This window comes from Chroicocephalus ridibundus, chromosome 10 (genome assembly GCF_963924245.1).
Source record: "Chroicocephalus ridibundus chromosome 10, bChrRid1.1, whole genome shotgun sequence".
Taxonomy (NCBI): Eukaryota; Metazoa; Chordata; class Aves; order Charadriiformes; family Laridae; genus Chroicocephalus; species Chroicocephalus ridibundus.
The window spans coordinates 2,236,203-2,250,945 of NC_086293.1; the positions used below are offsets into that span (position 1 = coordinate 2,236,203).

At 44.2% G+C, this 14,743-nt stretch overlaps 1 protein-coding gene across 6 annotated transcripts in view; it reads left to right on the forward strand.

Annotated features, from left to right (window-relative positions):
• Nucleotides 1–14,743, forward strand: part of IQSEC1 (IQ motif and Sec7 domain ArfGEF 1) — a 351,403-nt gene that overhangs the window by 65,565 nt on the left and 271,095 nt on the right. For all 6 annotated transcript variants that reach the window (XM_063347626.1, XM_063347627.1, XM_063347618.1 and 3 more), the window contains exon 2: nucleotides 12,206–12,235. In XM_063347626.1, the coding sequence (XP_063203696.1) occupies nucleotides 12,206–12,235 (30 nt within the window). The remainder of the gene's footprint in view (nucleotides 1–12,205; nucleotides 12,236–14,743) is intronic.

Consider the following 14,743-nt stretch of genomic DNA (forward strand, 5'->3'; position numbering starts at 1 on the left):
CTGTCTTCTCTATTCCATGGGTCATTTTCCATCCTATTCCACGGCACACATGAGGGGCCGGAATTCTGAATGAGCCCGTCTGCCCGGAGCGGCACTGGCTGGGAACGGTGGCACTTCTGCCACACGTGCCAGGCTTCTCGGGGGGGATGTGAGAGAGCGGGCATCTTAACTCACCCTCCAGCTTAATTGCCTCCCCTTCCAGGGGTGGGCGGGAATGTAAACATTATTTCTTGGTTGCTTTGTGTTTAGCCCACTGCTGTTTCAGCCTGCACACAGCTGTATGGATGCCTTCCCGGAAGAGCAGCCGCCGCACCTCCCTTCCCTTCCCCAGGGAACACGGACGGTGGTGTGCGGAGGAGAACGACATTTCTCCAGGATAACGGCGTTTCTCCAGGTAGCAAGAAGTGGCCTGAGGCAGCTGTATCTGTATGCTGAGTTTTCTGTGTATTTAGCTGGTTTTGGTACACATTGAGGTGGAGAAGGCTGTTGCAGGCTACCCGGGGGTGGTGTGGTGGAGCATCTGCCCAGGGTGGGTCGGTCTTTGCGCGTGGAGGAAGCATGTTCCTCTGCCTCTCGCTGGGCGGACAGATGGTCTCTGTGACCTTGATGTAAAGCGCAGGGCACAGGCTGTGGAGGGGCTTGCTTTTTGTGGAAACGTGCGGGGCTTCGCATCCTGTCTGCTGCTTCCACTATCTTCAGGCCTTAAGGGAAAAAGAGAACCTAGGCTACTAAAAAATACATCCTAGACGAACAAGGTGAGTGCGGAGAGGCTATGTTCAGGCCTGAAGCTCTGTGGCGTGTGTAACAGAGCGATGGCTGGGTGGTGAAATCAGACTGATCTTTTTACCAGTCTCTCACCAGAGACTGCTGTGAGTTTGGAGTAGACGGTTTTTGGACGGTAGTGGCTGTAGACAGTCCAGGAATAGCTACAACAAGCTCTTTATGGAGACCATATGCCAGTAGCTGCACTTCCATGGTATTTATCAGAGAGTACAGCAAGTTATCGATGGCAGATAAATGTTTGCTGCTTCTCAGGGATTGAGAGGCATGTCTGCTTGGGTGTAACACTTCAGCTTTAAAAGACAAAAATGGCATCTACTATCTAAGGAAGTGGCTGTTCTCAATGTTCCTGTCCAGGCTCGCACTTAGAATTGATTTTTCTTAATATGGTGACTAGAAATGTCTGTGTGTGTGTAATAGCTTTGTGAGGACTGAAGAGGTTTTGGTAATCGCTGCCACGTGAGCAATGCGTTCCAAGAGCTGGAAGGGAAGGATGCTGCTTAGGATGGAGTGCGGGCATGCAGGCAGATACTTGAAGACTGCACATAGTAAAGCTGTATAAAAACCCCCACGTATCTGTGATATTATACTCTGACATACTTAAGACAGCTAAAAATAAAGTTACTCACTTTAATAGGAGTTGGAGAAAATATGGGACAAAAAGAATGTGATTCGTTATGTTCTTTGTGAAGGAGTGTGCTGTTTGAGTGAACGTTGTTAATTGGCGGTTGTATGTCTAATATCCAGCCAATTTGGTAAACTTCCCAAATAGGTCCTTTTTAAGCAGTGAGGTGTATGCTGTGCTTTAATACAGGACTCCTCGTTGTACCTCCTTCCTCCCTCGCACAGTGGGACTCACTGCGCAGTTTTCTGTCGCTGTACCTGGGGAGAATTGCCGTAACCCGGTAATTCCCTGCTTGCGAGTGTGAGCCCTGGGCCGGTCACAGAGGGACAGTTCCAGCAGCAGAACTGATAATTACCTTCTTTGCTGCTATGGCGTACGATGGGAATTGGGCACCTGCTGTCTTCTCTCTTATTTTTTTTTTTCTTTCAAAATGGTGTCTGAAAATGCTTCTTATATAACTCACATTGGATCTTGCAGCTCATGATTCATGTGTTTACCCTTGTATTAACTTATCTTCACGCTGCCATTTCACGTGGGAGATGGTGCGCTTTCATGCGTGAGCTGCAATGAGATCCGTTAGTCTAAGGACTGGCCCAAATCTAGTTTGTATATAGTTCCGATGGGAGTTTTAAGCTCTACACTGTTTGGGACTTCAACTGAAACTCCTTTTTCACTTTTGGTAATGGAAAAGTCACATCTAAACTCTTCCTGCTTTTCTGCAGCCAAAAAGTATTTATGGTTGGGTTTTTTTGAGGGTACAAATACACAGCATGCACGAGCAGTGGAATGGTGCCCAGAGAGCTGAAGTGTGTGAAGCGTTAAGAATAATGAAACAGATATAACATCCAGCCAGTAGTTAAAAACACAGAATACTCTCAAAGAATACTTTTTTTCCCCTGTGTCTTAAAGTGGTCAGGGGTCTTGAGGCCTTAGCGTGAGGTTGGTGCCATTACAACTCGTGTGGGTTTTCTTGGAAGGCTTATGCATCTTGTGATGGGTTTGGTTTAATTGTGTTGATGAAAAGGTGTCTCCTCAATTTGACATTAGAAACACGGTAATAATACAAGGAACGACGTACTGTATTGGAAAAGAGCTCCTCACTTGCTAGAGGCACGACAAAGCTGTACATCTAGTAAGGATATCCTAATTAAAATATAAAGTGACACTACTGAAAATACCGATATAAATGCATTTATAAACTTCAGAGCTACAATTCCATCAAATAAAGTGGGGACGTCAGCTTTTACTGATACCTCTGTGGTTTTTTTCCTCTTCTGTAACAGAATGAACTATCCTGCTGTCAGTACTGGGCTGGTGTAACAATAAGCCAGTACAACTGATGTTTAGTAATTAGAAGTAGAGTTCTGCATTACCCGCCTACTGCTGCTCGCACGGAGGAATTCAAGATTCATATCTGACATGGAGTAAGAGCAGAATTCATCCTTACTAGAAACTCTTTGTTTATTATAACACAAATGATACGGTGCGAAATAGAATTCTGGTACTAGAAACTGGAGAGGGCGTTTTGGAAAACTGCTTCTCCCCAGTACTGAGTTTTGGTTAAGAGCAAGAAGAGAGAAGGGAAACAACTAATCAGATTTTAATTTATAGTGTTGCTGTAGAATGTGCGAAGTGCACTCGCTTTTATTTTTCTTATGTCTGGATCACTCGCACTCATCTCTCGGGTAAGAGCACCCTCTGGCTCAGGGGCCAAGGTTTTTCCTAAGCCTTTCACTGAACGGAGCCGTGAGGTGTGCCTTTGCTGGGGCGTTCCATGATGGCATTTTTCACTAGCTGCGGGGGAAAGACAAACACACACATGCAGTTTTTAATTTTCCAGTGGAAGAACTGGAGGTGGACCAAAGCAGCTGCTGGTCCTAGTACGTCCTACCGGGTAGTGTGTGACCAAAAAGCGGAGGGAGCCAGACTTCAAAGCTACCCGCTGTGTGAATGACTTGCATTTCACTGTGGAGCAGTCTTGTTCCATTGCCCATTTTATTTTCACTTAAAAGGATTCATCAGACATGCTTGTTAATGGGGGAGCAGTATTAGTCTGAGGGATTTCAGGCAGCACTTGTAAAGACTATCTAAAATGCCTGAGGGGAGGTGTTACAGCTCTCAGTCCTCCTCTAATTGGAAAAAGGGAAATACCTGGTGAATGTTGACCCTGTGCCATCTCGCAGAGTGGCTTGGTGGTCTGGGCTGCGGGAGTCTCTTAATTACAGACCCCATCCAAGCTGATTCAGGAGTAGTTTCCTTGCTGGCCAGGAGTGATCCGGGCTGATTGGTACGAGAGAGCAGGAGCTGGGCGCTGGCAGCCTCTCGTGAAGGGGACGTGCATCCAAAATCTTACCTCCTTCCACACAGCCTACGGGGGGCCAAGATGGATGAATGCTGATTGCTGTCATTACAGGTCTGAGTCCGCTTTGAATCGGTGACTTCAGCTGCTCCTTTGGCATGACCAGTTTGGGTCTGTGGGCTCAAGGAAGTTGGAGTGTGCAGGAATTGCTGGGTTATCTTTATGTACTTCCCGATCTGAACTCCCCCATGGACATGGTCCTCTTTCTACGAGGTACAGCTCCCCTTTCCCTACCTGTGAGCTCTCCATATGCTTCAAGGAGTTACTGTAATAGCCAGAGACTTCTGAAATGACGGATGCTGCAGGCTAGGAATCTACTGCAATTGAGATAAGGTTGTATTTCCAAATGTATGCCATAAAAACATCACAGGGATTACTGGCCCCATCGCTTCTGTGGTATGGAAGCAGCTATGGTGTTAGTTAGCTGCTGTGCCTTTGCAGTACTGGGTTTTGCTGTCTTTTCTCGTGTATGTCCATGGGTTAGTGTCACACGTGTCTTTCAGCAGCAGGCAGGAGAGGTTGGTAAGGTGATCGCTCCATAGTTTCCTTGAGTAAACTGCTGGATTGAAGCAAACTGGGATGATGCAGGTAGGGAGGGAGAGAAGCACCAGTCGGGTGAGCAGTTACAAGCCTCGGGTGACCTGCCCCTTCTCTGGGACGGAGCCTTGGAGCCAGGCGCTGGCTTTCTGATCCGGTGGGACCAGCCTGAGAAAGCAGCAGAGAGGAAAGACTTCACCAGAAGCCACCGGAGTCCTGCTGGTGCATTCCGTGGTTTCAGAGCATCGCTGCTTCTGAGGGTATCGCAGGTCTACTTCAGTGCCGGGTTTTGGGTGGTGCTAATTTCTGCCGTCCATCTCCTACGGGCTTCAGGGCGGAAGGAGGTGGATGCGGAGATGCTGTAACAACTTCTTCGATCTTGTATTAAGAAATTCTCCTGGCAGTATGTCTAGTCATTATTTGGGGAGGGGAGGTAACGATGGCAGACAAAGATGCGGTGCTAAGTTTTGAAGGCTGTTTGTTATATGCCAGTCCTTAAGTTTGCTGAATATCGCTAAGTCACATGCTTTATGTTCACTAAAATCAAACCTCTCATCTTTCTGTTCTATTGGGTAAATACTCGTTCTGGCTTGTGACTTCTGTCAGTTTAATTTAAAAAAAAGGAAAAAAATCACAAGTGACCTGGGTGTCTCTCGGTTATTCTTTTCAAGGAAGAACTTTGGTATGCTTTCTCTTGTTTTCAGTATGCAGATGACTTGAGTTAATAAGCATAGCTCTGAAGAGTGAAGTAGTGAAAAAACCTTGATTGGCATTGCGTTAGGGATGCTCGGTTTACGCTGGTTTTTCTTTTGACGTCTTTGAGCTTACCTTTATTCTGACCTCACACATCTCTTCCCAAAGATTGCTTGTTATTAGCAGCATCTTACCTGTCCCTAACCCTCATATGCGTCGTGTGTGGCTTCTCAGGTGGAACCTTATGAAAGAAACTTTTTGTTCTCGAGAAAGATTTTAGAAATCCTGTCCAGGAGGGTGCTGAATCAAATAGAAGAGCTATATTCAAGGTGGCCATTAGACTTTCTCATTTTATTTTGAAAAGAACAAAAAGACTATTGGGATATTAAAGTTCTCAAATAATCCATGAAAATAGTTGGTTTTCCTGCTGTGCAAGATAGTTGGTTGGTTTTTTATCTCAGTATTAAATCAAAATGCAATGCAGTGATCATACTTCTGTAATTGATTCGTTCTTTCTGTTGCTACCGTGATGGGCAGGCCCGAGAGCATGTTGTTGCTCTGAGTGCTCATTCCTTCATTCCGTTATGCATAATAACAGAATGCTGCTGAAAGGACTATAATTAGTGGTGAAATGAGTAATTTTTCTCATCCTGAAACGTACCTTGTTAAAATGCTACTGACTGGACAGGTCTTACTATACTCAATGTTTTGTCACTCCTTTTGAGAGTCTTCAGCCCAGTAGAATTTTTCTGACCCTGTCTAATATACAAAGTCCAGCAAACAAACCCTTTTTTTTTTTTTTTTTTTTTTTTTTTGAAAGGAAGGTCCCCGTCCCCTATGTCTGTGTTTCTGGACGTGCTGTTTTGTACGTTGCTGGCAATGCACTGATGCTGATCCAGCCCTTCTTAGCAGAAGGGCAAGGGCAGGGCAGCAGACGCACTCGCCTCCCAGCCCAGCCAGGCTTTAGCTGTCTCCTACCACTCTATGAGCCACAAGCAAGGCCACTCTTTTCAGGCTCCTGGAATAAGGGCACAAGAAGGACATGGACCTGTTGGAGCGGGTCCAGAGGAGGCCACGAAGATGATCCGAGGGCTGGAGCCCCTCTGCTGTGAGGACAGGCTGAGAGAGCTGGGGGGGTTCAGCCTGGAGAAGAGAAGGCTCTGGGGAGACCTTCCAGCCCCTTCCAGTCCCTGAAGGGGGCCTACAGGAAAGCTGGGGAGGGGCTGTTGGCAAGGGCAGGTAGTGATAGGACGAGGGGCAATGGTTTAAACTAGAGCAGGGCAGGTTTAGATGAGACATTGGGAAGAAGTTCTTTACACTGAGGGTGGTGAGACACTGGCCCAGGTTGCCCAGAGAGGGGGTGGAGGCCCCATCCCTGGAGACATTCAAGGCCAGGCTGGATGAGGCTCTGAGCAACCTGATCTAGTTGAAGATGTCCCTGCTGACTGCAGGGGGTTGGACTAGGTGGCCTTGAGAGGTCCCTTTCAACCCAACACATTCTATGGTAAGAGCATTTCTTTACTTAGCAGGATGTTGCATATCTGTTGTGATCCGTAGGGGCACATAGCGTTGTTCAGACACAGTACACTAAACTAAAAATCCTGGAAAGCTCTAGTAGCCTTTAGATGGGGCTGGAAGTTTCCTGGCAACATCCACCTTGTTTTGAATTGCTGCTCAGAACCCACAGAAATTTTATACTGAAGCATGCTAATGCCTACTCGTGATAGAAGTAGTAGCGTTTATGTAGCCAGTAATGAAATCTCCCTGAAGCTTTTTTCCTTGAAGGTAATCTGTTCGTCTGCGTGACAAATGCTGAAAGACTTCATCCGCTACAAAAGGGCGACCTGTAACAGGCGCAGCTTTCTTGAGGCAAGTTCTGTGCTCAAAGCAAGGCTTAATCAAATGCATTGAGTCTAGTATTGCTCTGTAAAGATCTGGCTCAGTCTTTTCCTCTTGTGAAAAAACAAAATTAGAATGCTCTTTAATATGTAGCTACTGTATATTCATACCTGTAGTAGGTCTCCTAAAATCTGTTTAAAAAAAAAAAAAAGTTCTTGTGGCTTGCAAGAAGATGTATTTCAGATGGAGTATGATTATTTAGCATGGAAGTTTGACATGCTGTATTAAACCTTGGCTGTTACCCAGTTCTTTGAATTCCGATGGGAGTGACAATCCTAAATAGGTGAGGAGATAGGACACGGCTTACTACCGCATGGGTGGGTGTGGGGCCGTGAGACTCTATTGATAAAGTCCTGTCCACTTGTGGGGTTTTACAGTAGGATTTCAGTTCTGCTTTTTTCTACCCTGCCACCTAAAGCGAAATTTTGGATCCTGAACATGAGCTTAGACAAATAGGGTTTTAAAACTCTTGTTTCTGCTGTCTGTGTAATCTGTTTTTATGGAACATTGCCATACCTCTACTTACTGCCCAAATAAAGTATCTACTAAGCTTGAAATTGTTGCAGGGGTAGTTGTGTACCTCACTCTATCTAATATGCCTTAATGGTTATGAACGCTATTTTATTCCCACAGTTACTACTTCCACGAGTCAGGCTGAAAGCTGGCCCTGAAGCTGCTTTTAGAAGCAGCTTTACGTGGTGCTGTTCCACGTTTAAGCATAGCTTTGAGTGTAAGCAACAAATCAGATGACAGAAGACTTTCAGCTTGTTTATTATTACTTTAAGAGGGGGGAATAATGGAGAGAATTGAATGTTTCCTGCTGGGGTGAGCCAGAGACTTGCTAAAATCTTCGGAGGGAGGAAAAGCCATTGAATGAGCTCTGCCCCTGAAGCGGTGCTGCTTCTGGGATTTAAGACTCTGCTCTTACCTAAATGAGCAAGGGACTTGCTGACTGGGAATGGGACCCTCTCACATTCCCAATTTGAGCGGCTTTTCTGTCTCGTGCCTTTCTCAAAGATTTCTTCAAAATTGTGGTATTCCTGTAAATGGCTTTCAATTTTTCTGAGCTGACAGCCTCCCACCAGGCGTGTTTTGTTGAAAAATTGCCAACCAACTCCGCAGCTGGAAGCCAAGACACTTGCTTTGTCCCTTTCCTGCTCGGTGTGTTTATAGGAGGGTAGTGGTGACTGTCTCTTGGTTATGCAAAGCAAAAGAGCTGTCACTTTGGTACCGTGAATGGAGATGTTTTCTGAAAACTCGAGATTTCGGAAGATGTGGACTGACAGATGGAGGGTGATGGCAGTACTTCATTTAAACTTAAACAGAAATAATTTAGGATTTCAGTAGTCACTTTGGTTTTCTGCCGCCTGTAAGTCTTAAGTTCTGGGGTGTTTGTTTTTCTTTGCGGTTAGTTTTTGGTTCAAGGTTAGTTATGAAGGTACCTGTTCCTCCTGACGGCTGCGTGCAATGGAATTACAGTAAACATTGCTATTAGCAAAGTCATTTCTGCCTCTGTTGACTATAACAGTCTAAAGAGGGTGTGTTTTGCCGTATTTCCTACTGCGAATGAAGATCCTGGGGTCGGGAAGAAGACAAGCCTGTACTTCAGTGGGGCGTGCAGGTTACTGGTGAGTTCTACTCCAAACGAAATTGTGGAAACCAGCCAGAGTTGAAAGGAGAAATCTTGGAGAAATTTGCATGGCATTTATCACATCACTGATAAAACTTAGGTATAGAAATGGAATATACTCTGTTTAAAATAAAGTACTGTAGCATAGGAGATAAGATACATATTGTAGCCTCTTCTGCCTTTAAGGTCGACCTTAGAAGAAACGATGCAATACGTCGCCAGAAATGTTTTCACCTTTCTCCTTGTTTCAGCAGCGACGGTATCGTTGCATTTGTCTGGGTCAAAAAGGAAAAAAAAATAATCCAGAGCTCAGCATATACTTGCAGCGTAAGCAGGAACATTAAATATTGATCCAAAAATCCTGGTTTTAAAGAATGCTTAAAGAAAATCTAATGCTTTATTTCAAGCTACAAGTAGTAGGTTTTTTTTGTCAGCAGTGTGTTCATTCAGCCCTACAAACCAATTACTCATTCCCCGAGTAAAATCGACCGTTGCCGAATAACTCTTCGGAATTGACTCAAGTAAGTCTTAGCCTTGAAAATGCAAATGTAACAGTTGTGAAATTTACCGGCTTTTTGGAGATCCTAAAAATAAAGAAGGGATTTGATGGTCCATTTTCCCCCCCGTTGTTAGCTGCGCTGGGCTGGAAGGTGACCAGCTTGGGAGAGCAGATGGTTCCAGCCTTGGTGTGGCCGGAATTAACTCGGCAAAGAGCACCTTGCAGAGACCCAGCCTTGTCCTGGCAACTCTCCTTGCCTAAAACACCTGGTTTCAAATACTTCTTGAGTTTTAGTGAGAGGAATAGTGAGTTGGGGGAAAGGTGGTCTCGAATGGCTGGTTGCTGCTTCTAGTGGCCCCAGAACGCTTTGAGCGCTCAAAGACATTTTCCTGGTTCAGACGGTTTTGTTATTCTAGTCAAGAGGAAAGGCGGAAAACTAAAGCGCTGAAAATCCGGTTGTCTCAGCGATATTTGAAAACTTGAAAGTACAAGCAATTACATATAACATCTTCTTCAGTTGTAAAGCTTATGTTCTGCAAGATGTAATTTGCTGAAAACTGAGTGGGGGAAGGTGTCAGTTAAACACTTTATTCATTAATTGTTTCATTACTCCTGGGGATCCATAGGTGACTTCATTTTCCTTCCCTTGCGTTCACATAACTTTTTCGTTTAGAAAAAGCTGCTTTGAAGTTACCTTTTGTCTATCGGAATACCTGTGTGTATCTAAAAACCTAACAACTTAAAGTGACCAGGCAGGCTTTAAAAAATGAGAAGGGAAGCGCAAGAGACTCGGGAATTAACACCGTGTCAGCTTGGGATTCATGAAGCTGCAACCTGGCGCTAGAGCTTACCCCTGTGCCGGTCCTGTCCTCGCCTCTCTTCTGCTCTGTCGTGCATGTCCTGAAGGGACGGAGGAAGATGGGTGTCGGGCTGCGCTGGGGCAGGGTGCCAGGATGGAAATGCAGACCACATCTGAAGTCTTGCGCCTTTTTATATGTTGAAAAGTTTTGAATAAAAGGAAGGAATGCAGCTGGAAGTAAAGCCGTTTGAGAGCCGAGCCTGTCTTCGTTAACGAGGGCTGACAAAGTGCTCTCTCTTAAATATTTATTGAAGAGCTCTTCTGGGTGTGGATTTGTGGGATTGTATTTCCATTCGATGTTGTTCTATGAAATCTTTTTAATATGCAGTAAAATTCATCATGCGATAACAGGCAGTGATGCCAGTAACTCGAATTCTCAGAGCTCTTACAGAGGTCAAGAGTATTTTTTGGATGGACAGATACTGCATTGGGTACACAAAATGCTACAGTAAGTTTTTATAGTGATGGGAGAGACTGGTAAATCATCGTTCTTCCTTAAATGAAGGATGGTGATGATTCTTCATCGCCTCCACGTAAAAAGACAATTGTAACAATTTGAAAAGAGTGTTTTTGTTTGGTTTTTTTTTTTTTTTTTTTTGAAACACAGTGAAGCTCTATGGCGACCCCTGTGAGCTCTCGCGCCCGCTGGGCGTTCCAGATTGAGAGGTTGTGCAGTGCCGCCTTCTTCCCAGGCAGAAGTTTGCTCTGGGCAAGAGAATTTTCCACTGTGCTCATTTCTGTTCTGATTTAAAGTTTGCTGTGATGTTGACTGTTGGGAACACCAACTGACATTCCTACCTGTAGGTATACCTGGCCACCTTTCTGTAACCTCCCCTCAGCCCCCTGAATTGCAGCACTCTTCCCACTGCCTGAGTATCTCCTGGGACAAGAGACTAAATTCATTTTTCCTTCTTTCCTCTCAGCTTGTGCTTTTTAACGTTGCCCATTATCCAGTTTTCTTTGAGCTTGAAGAAAATAAAGACAACGTTAGAACTTGTAATGAATGAGGGAGAAAAAAAAAGTCAATTTTTGATACCTATTTCTACAATAGATTCCGAAAATTAGGTATTAGTACTGTTTGCTTGCTGGCATTAGACTCATGAAACTTTTACTAGCCGTAACTTTTTCTACTGCCTCTAGCACAATAAGCAAGTTGTCATTGGAGATGGAAGTCACTCTAATAAGAAATTGGGCTCTTCTTTTTTTCCCCTCCAGTCAAGTAGGAAAGATTCCTTAGTTCCCAAAGAAATACCCTTGCCTTTGATTTTGAGGAGGCAACTTTGGTGCTGGCTTATTGTCGCTTACGTGCTAGAGTTTGAGAGTTCGTATTGAGCACCTTTTTGGGCCCCTGGTAAGATTATGACATGGAAGGGGAGGTTTGAGGCTTTGTTTTGCTCTGGCATCTCCTGCTTTGCTTTGTACGTTTGATTCCTGGTTTTGCAGGGCCCGCTGATGTGTTTGAGGTCTCTGCAGCGCTGAGGCTGGACTGGTTGGGAGTGAGAAAGGGGAAGAGCTGCGCAAACGGCTGTGTGTGTTCTTCTGGATTTTGCTTGTTGATGAAAAGCCGGGAGCATTATGTTTCTGTTTCTCTTTGGAGGAGGAAACTGTGCGAGTATGAATGACATTAAATTAAATTTCCTTACTTTAAAAATGTTGGGGGGGAGGGAGAGAGGCTTTCTTCCAGTTTTGATTGATAAAATTATCTCGCCTTGAAAAAAGTATTCCCTTTAAGAACTTCTGTAACTTGGTCTATCTTATTTCTCATTTTTGCACAACTATGAAATTCAGGCAAGTGTGCGTTTTTAAATATTATAAATTTACTTTTACTTGCAAACCGTAGCCCTTTCTGAGTAGTGCCTAATAAGCCTGGGGATTACATTCCTAAACATATTTGCCTGTGACCTTTTCAACTGAAGAGGGAAGAAAGGCTAAAAAAAAATAATGGTACAAGCTCATCTGCTTCTAGAATTATGTCAGAGGCCGGTGCTTTTCACTTGCAAATATGGGACATAAATCTTTGTTATTGCCTGTTTACAGAACGTCTTTATCGAGGGTTTGGAGAGCGTCAGCATGTATTTTAATATCGCAATTATTGCCTTCAACTGTTAACTGTTTTTTAACTTCTGATAGATTTATTCTAAACCGAAGTCGACTGGTTTCTTTTTTAAATGTCTCATTAGTAGGGAAAGTACAACAAGCCTTAGAAAAACTAACTGAAATACAACGGGAGAGAATGCATGAGAAGTTTTACCATTTGTAGTCTGGCTTATAAATGCTGGAAGTAATTACTAAATATTACTAAATGTCTGTGTATTACTTTACAGGTCTGAAGGTGAAAGTTCAAGAAGTGTCAGGTATGTGCACGTTCTATTCTTTCTGTCTTGATGTCTTTGCTCTAAGAAAATACTTTATTTAAAAAGCGTAACTTTGTTGAAAAGCATTAAAGAGGTACAGATTTTTAAAAATGGGGGTTTTATTGGTTCTACCCAGCATGCCATTTGTAGCTTAAATAAAGGATCTTCTGCCTTGGATAAGTTCAGTAATAGATAATATGACATTTCTTCAATGCTTCTATCTCCAGTATGGTTTAAGACTCATATTTTAGTTTGGATAATTGCAAAAAACTACTTATAGTTAGTTTCCAGTGTTCTCCGTCAGAATGCGTACTACATGGTGGTTTGTACTGAATTGTGAGCAGCTGCCTGCCAGGTCTGGGGGACGACGTCTGTGCTGGGGAGAAGCCCCTGTACTTGTTCAGGCTTTTATTATTAGGCTCCTTTACTTGGCAGTGAGACCCTTCATCGACTCATCGCTACAACGCTCATTATGCACTTGGAAGGTTCAGATAATTTAGGGAATTTAATGTACTTATCAGATTTTAACTTTTAATTTACGCATTTAGCGTTTTACACTTGTTACCTCGAGGGTATTTTTTTTAAGCGGACCTCTCTGAAAATGTGGGGGTGTGAGACAAACTTGTAGAACTTGTGACAAGGCTCTGAACAGGGCCAAAACTTTAAAAATACACCTTGAATCTGGCGGTGTTCGTGTTCATTAGACCATTACAATTAAGCAGATGCCTTGGTTCTCAAAGAATGTGACCATCAATCAGTGATAACAAGGTCCAAAGGCTGTGGTAACAAGGATGGGGTTCACCATAATACCTTGCAGCTTGTTTGGGGGATTGTTGGGACTTTGTATCTAAAGATACTATTTTATTTCTTTAAAAGAAAACTAAAAGCCAGGATCTTCAGTTGTAGAATTAAAAATCCAGGCACACCCACAGGTGTGCAGACTATCCACAAAACCAGGTGAACTGCAGAATAATTGATCTGGAAAAACAGGTGTCTGTAGGAAGTGATCAAAGATCCTCTGAGGTGTTCTGGTTTTGTTTTGGTTTTTTTTTTTTTCCTTCTTACAACAGAAATCAAAATCAGTGCGGAATTGATCCGAGTTCAAGGCTGTGCAGGGGAAGTTGGTAGCATATTTTTAATAGACAGCAACTGAACTGGACAAGATCACAAGGTGCTGTAGTTAAGATTGTAGTAAGATGCCTGTACTTTATTCCTTGTTGTGGTTTGGTTTTGGTTTGGTGTTTGTTTTTTTGTTTTTTTTTTTTTTTTTTAACTCCCAGTAGGGTTGGCAATACACTGGCAAGCTGTGGAAGGACTAATGCTGATCAGCTATTGCAAGCCAAAAATAAGTCCCCTGACACGTGAATTTGCAGAACTATAATTGAGGTCACGTCTCAACCCATAATAGTTGTTCTTGTCTCGGCCTGCTGAGTGTCCTGTAGGATTTGGGCCCTCAGATGGGGGATGTGTGTGGCATCAGTGATGCTGATGCACCCTGCTAAGGGTTGAGTTCATCTAACAGAGACCATATTTTGAGGTGTTTTAGTAGTGTATGGGCGCAGCTGAAAGCCAGTTACTTCAGATCTCGTAAAAACTAAATGTTAATAGAGCTCTGGCCCTTGCTCCCGGTGTGCATCTTAATGAAGCAGGATTATTCCATTGCAGGGGGGAATGTGTGTGTGTGTTACTTGGCTGATGGCCAAGGGACCAGGCTGCAAGGCTGATGGAATAATGCTGGGATGTCTTAGCAGATGAATTCCACACCTTGAAGGAAGGGTCTGCTCGGGCTCGGTGCGCCTACAGAAACTGTCAGCGCTGCCCAGGGCGGGTTTCTCTGTGTACGGGCTTCAGGGTGGTGGTGGTGAAAATCAACAGCGTGTGTCCTCTGCAGAGACCTGCAGGCAGTCGGCGGGAGTCTTGGAGCGCTGATATCATCTGCTGTTTTGAGGCTGTTCACTGAATTAATTCTGTTATTCAGCATGAGCTTGAGTTACTCCAAGACAGCTCCAGACTTTTATGATAGTCTAAAATTAGGCTAACAGATGAAGGCAGTGGCAGGCAACTCCAGCAGAAGGCAGAGCCGTGCTCCTCCTGAAATGCTCTTTCTGTCCAACTCCTCCATCCTCCCTCTTAAACAGTGTTTCTTCAGAGCAGAGGCGAAATATCACTGAGGATGTGCTTTTATGTTTCTTTCTGCCCGTGCAAAATCCCGGTCAGCTTTCGTCTTGTCTTGGGCAGAAGCTCCCTTAGCTCTTTATCTGTGTCTAGGTAGCTTCTTTACGTTGTGCTTCCTTTGCTTCATGCGGTTTCCCTTTACTTCTGGCAAAGGGAGATGAAGTGTAATCATCTCGAATGGAATTATAAGGTCAGTCTGGGGAATAGTGCTTGAACTCTGCAGAAATCGCCATTCCTGCTCACAGGAGTAGCAGAATCATGCCAGCGCATTGGTTTGCTGACCGTGCTGCGCCAGTGTCTACCGCCAAAGCGCTCCGTTGAATTTGTGAAATG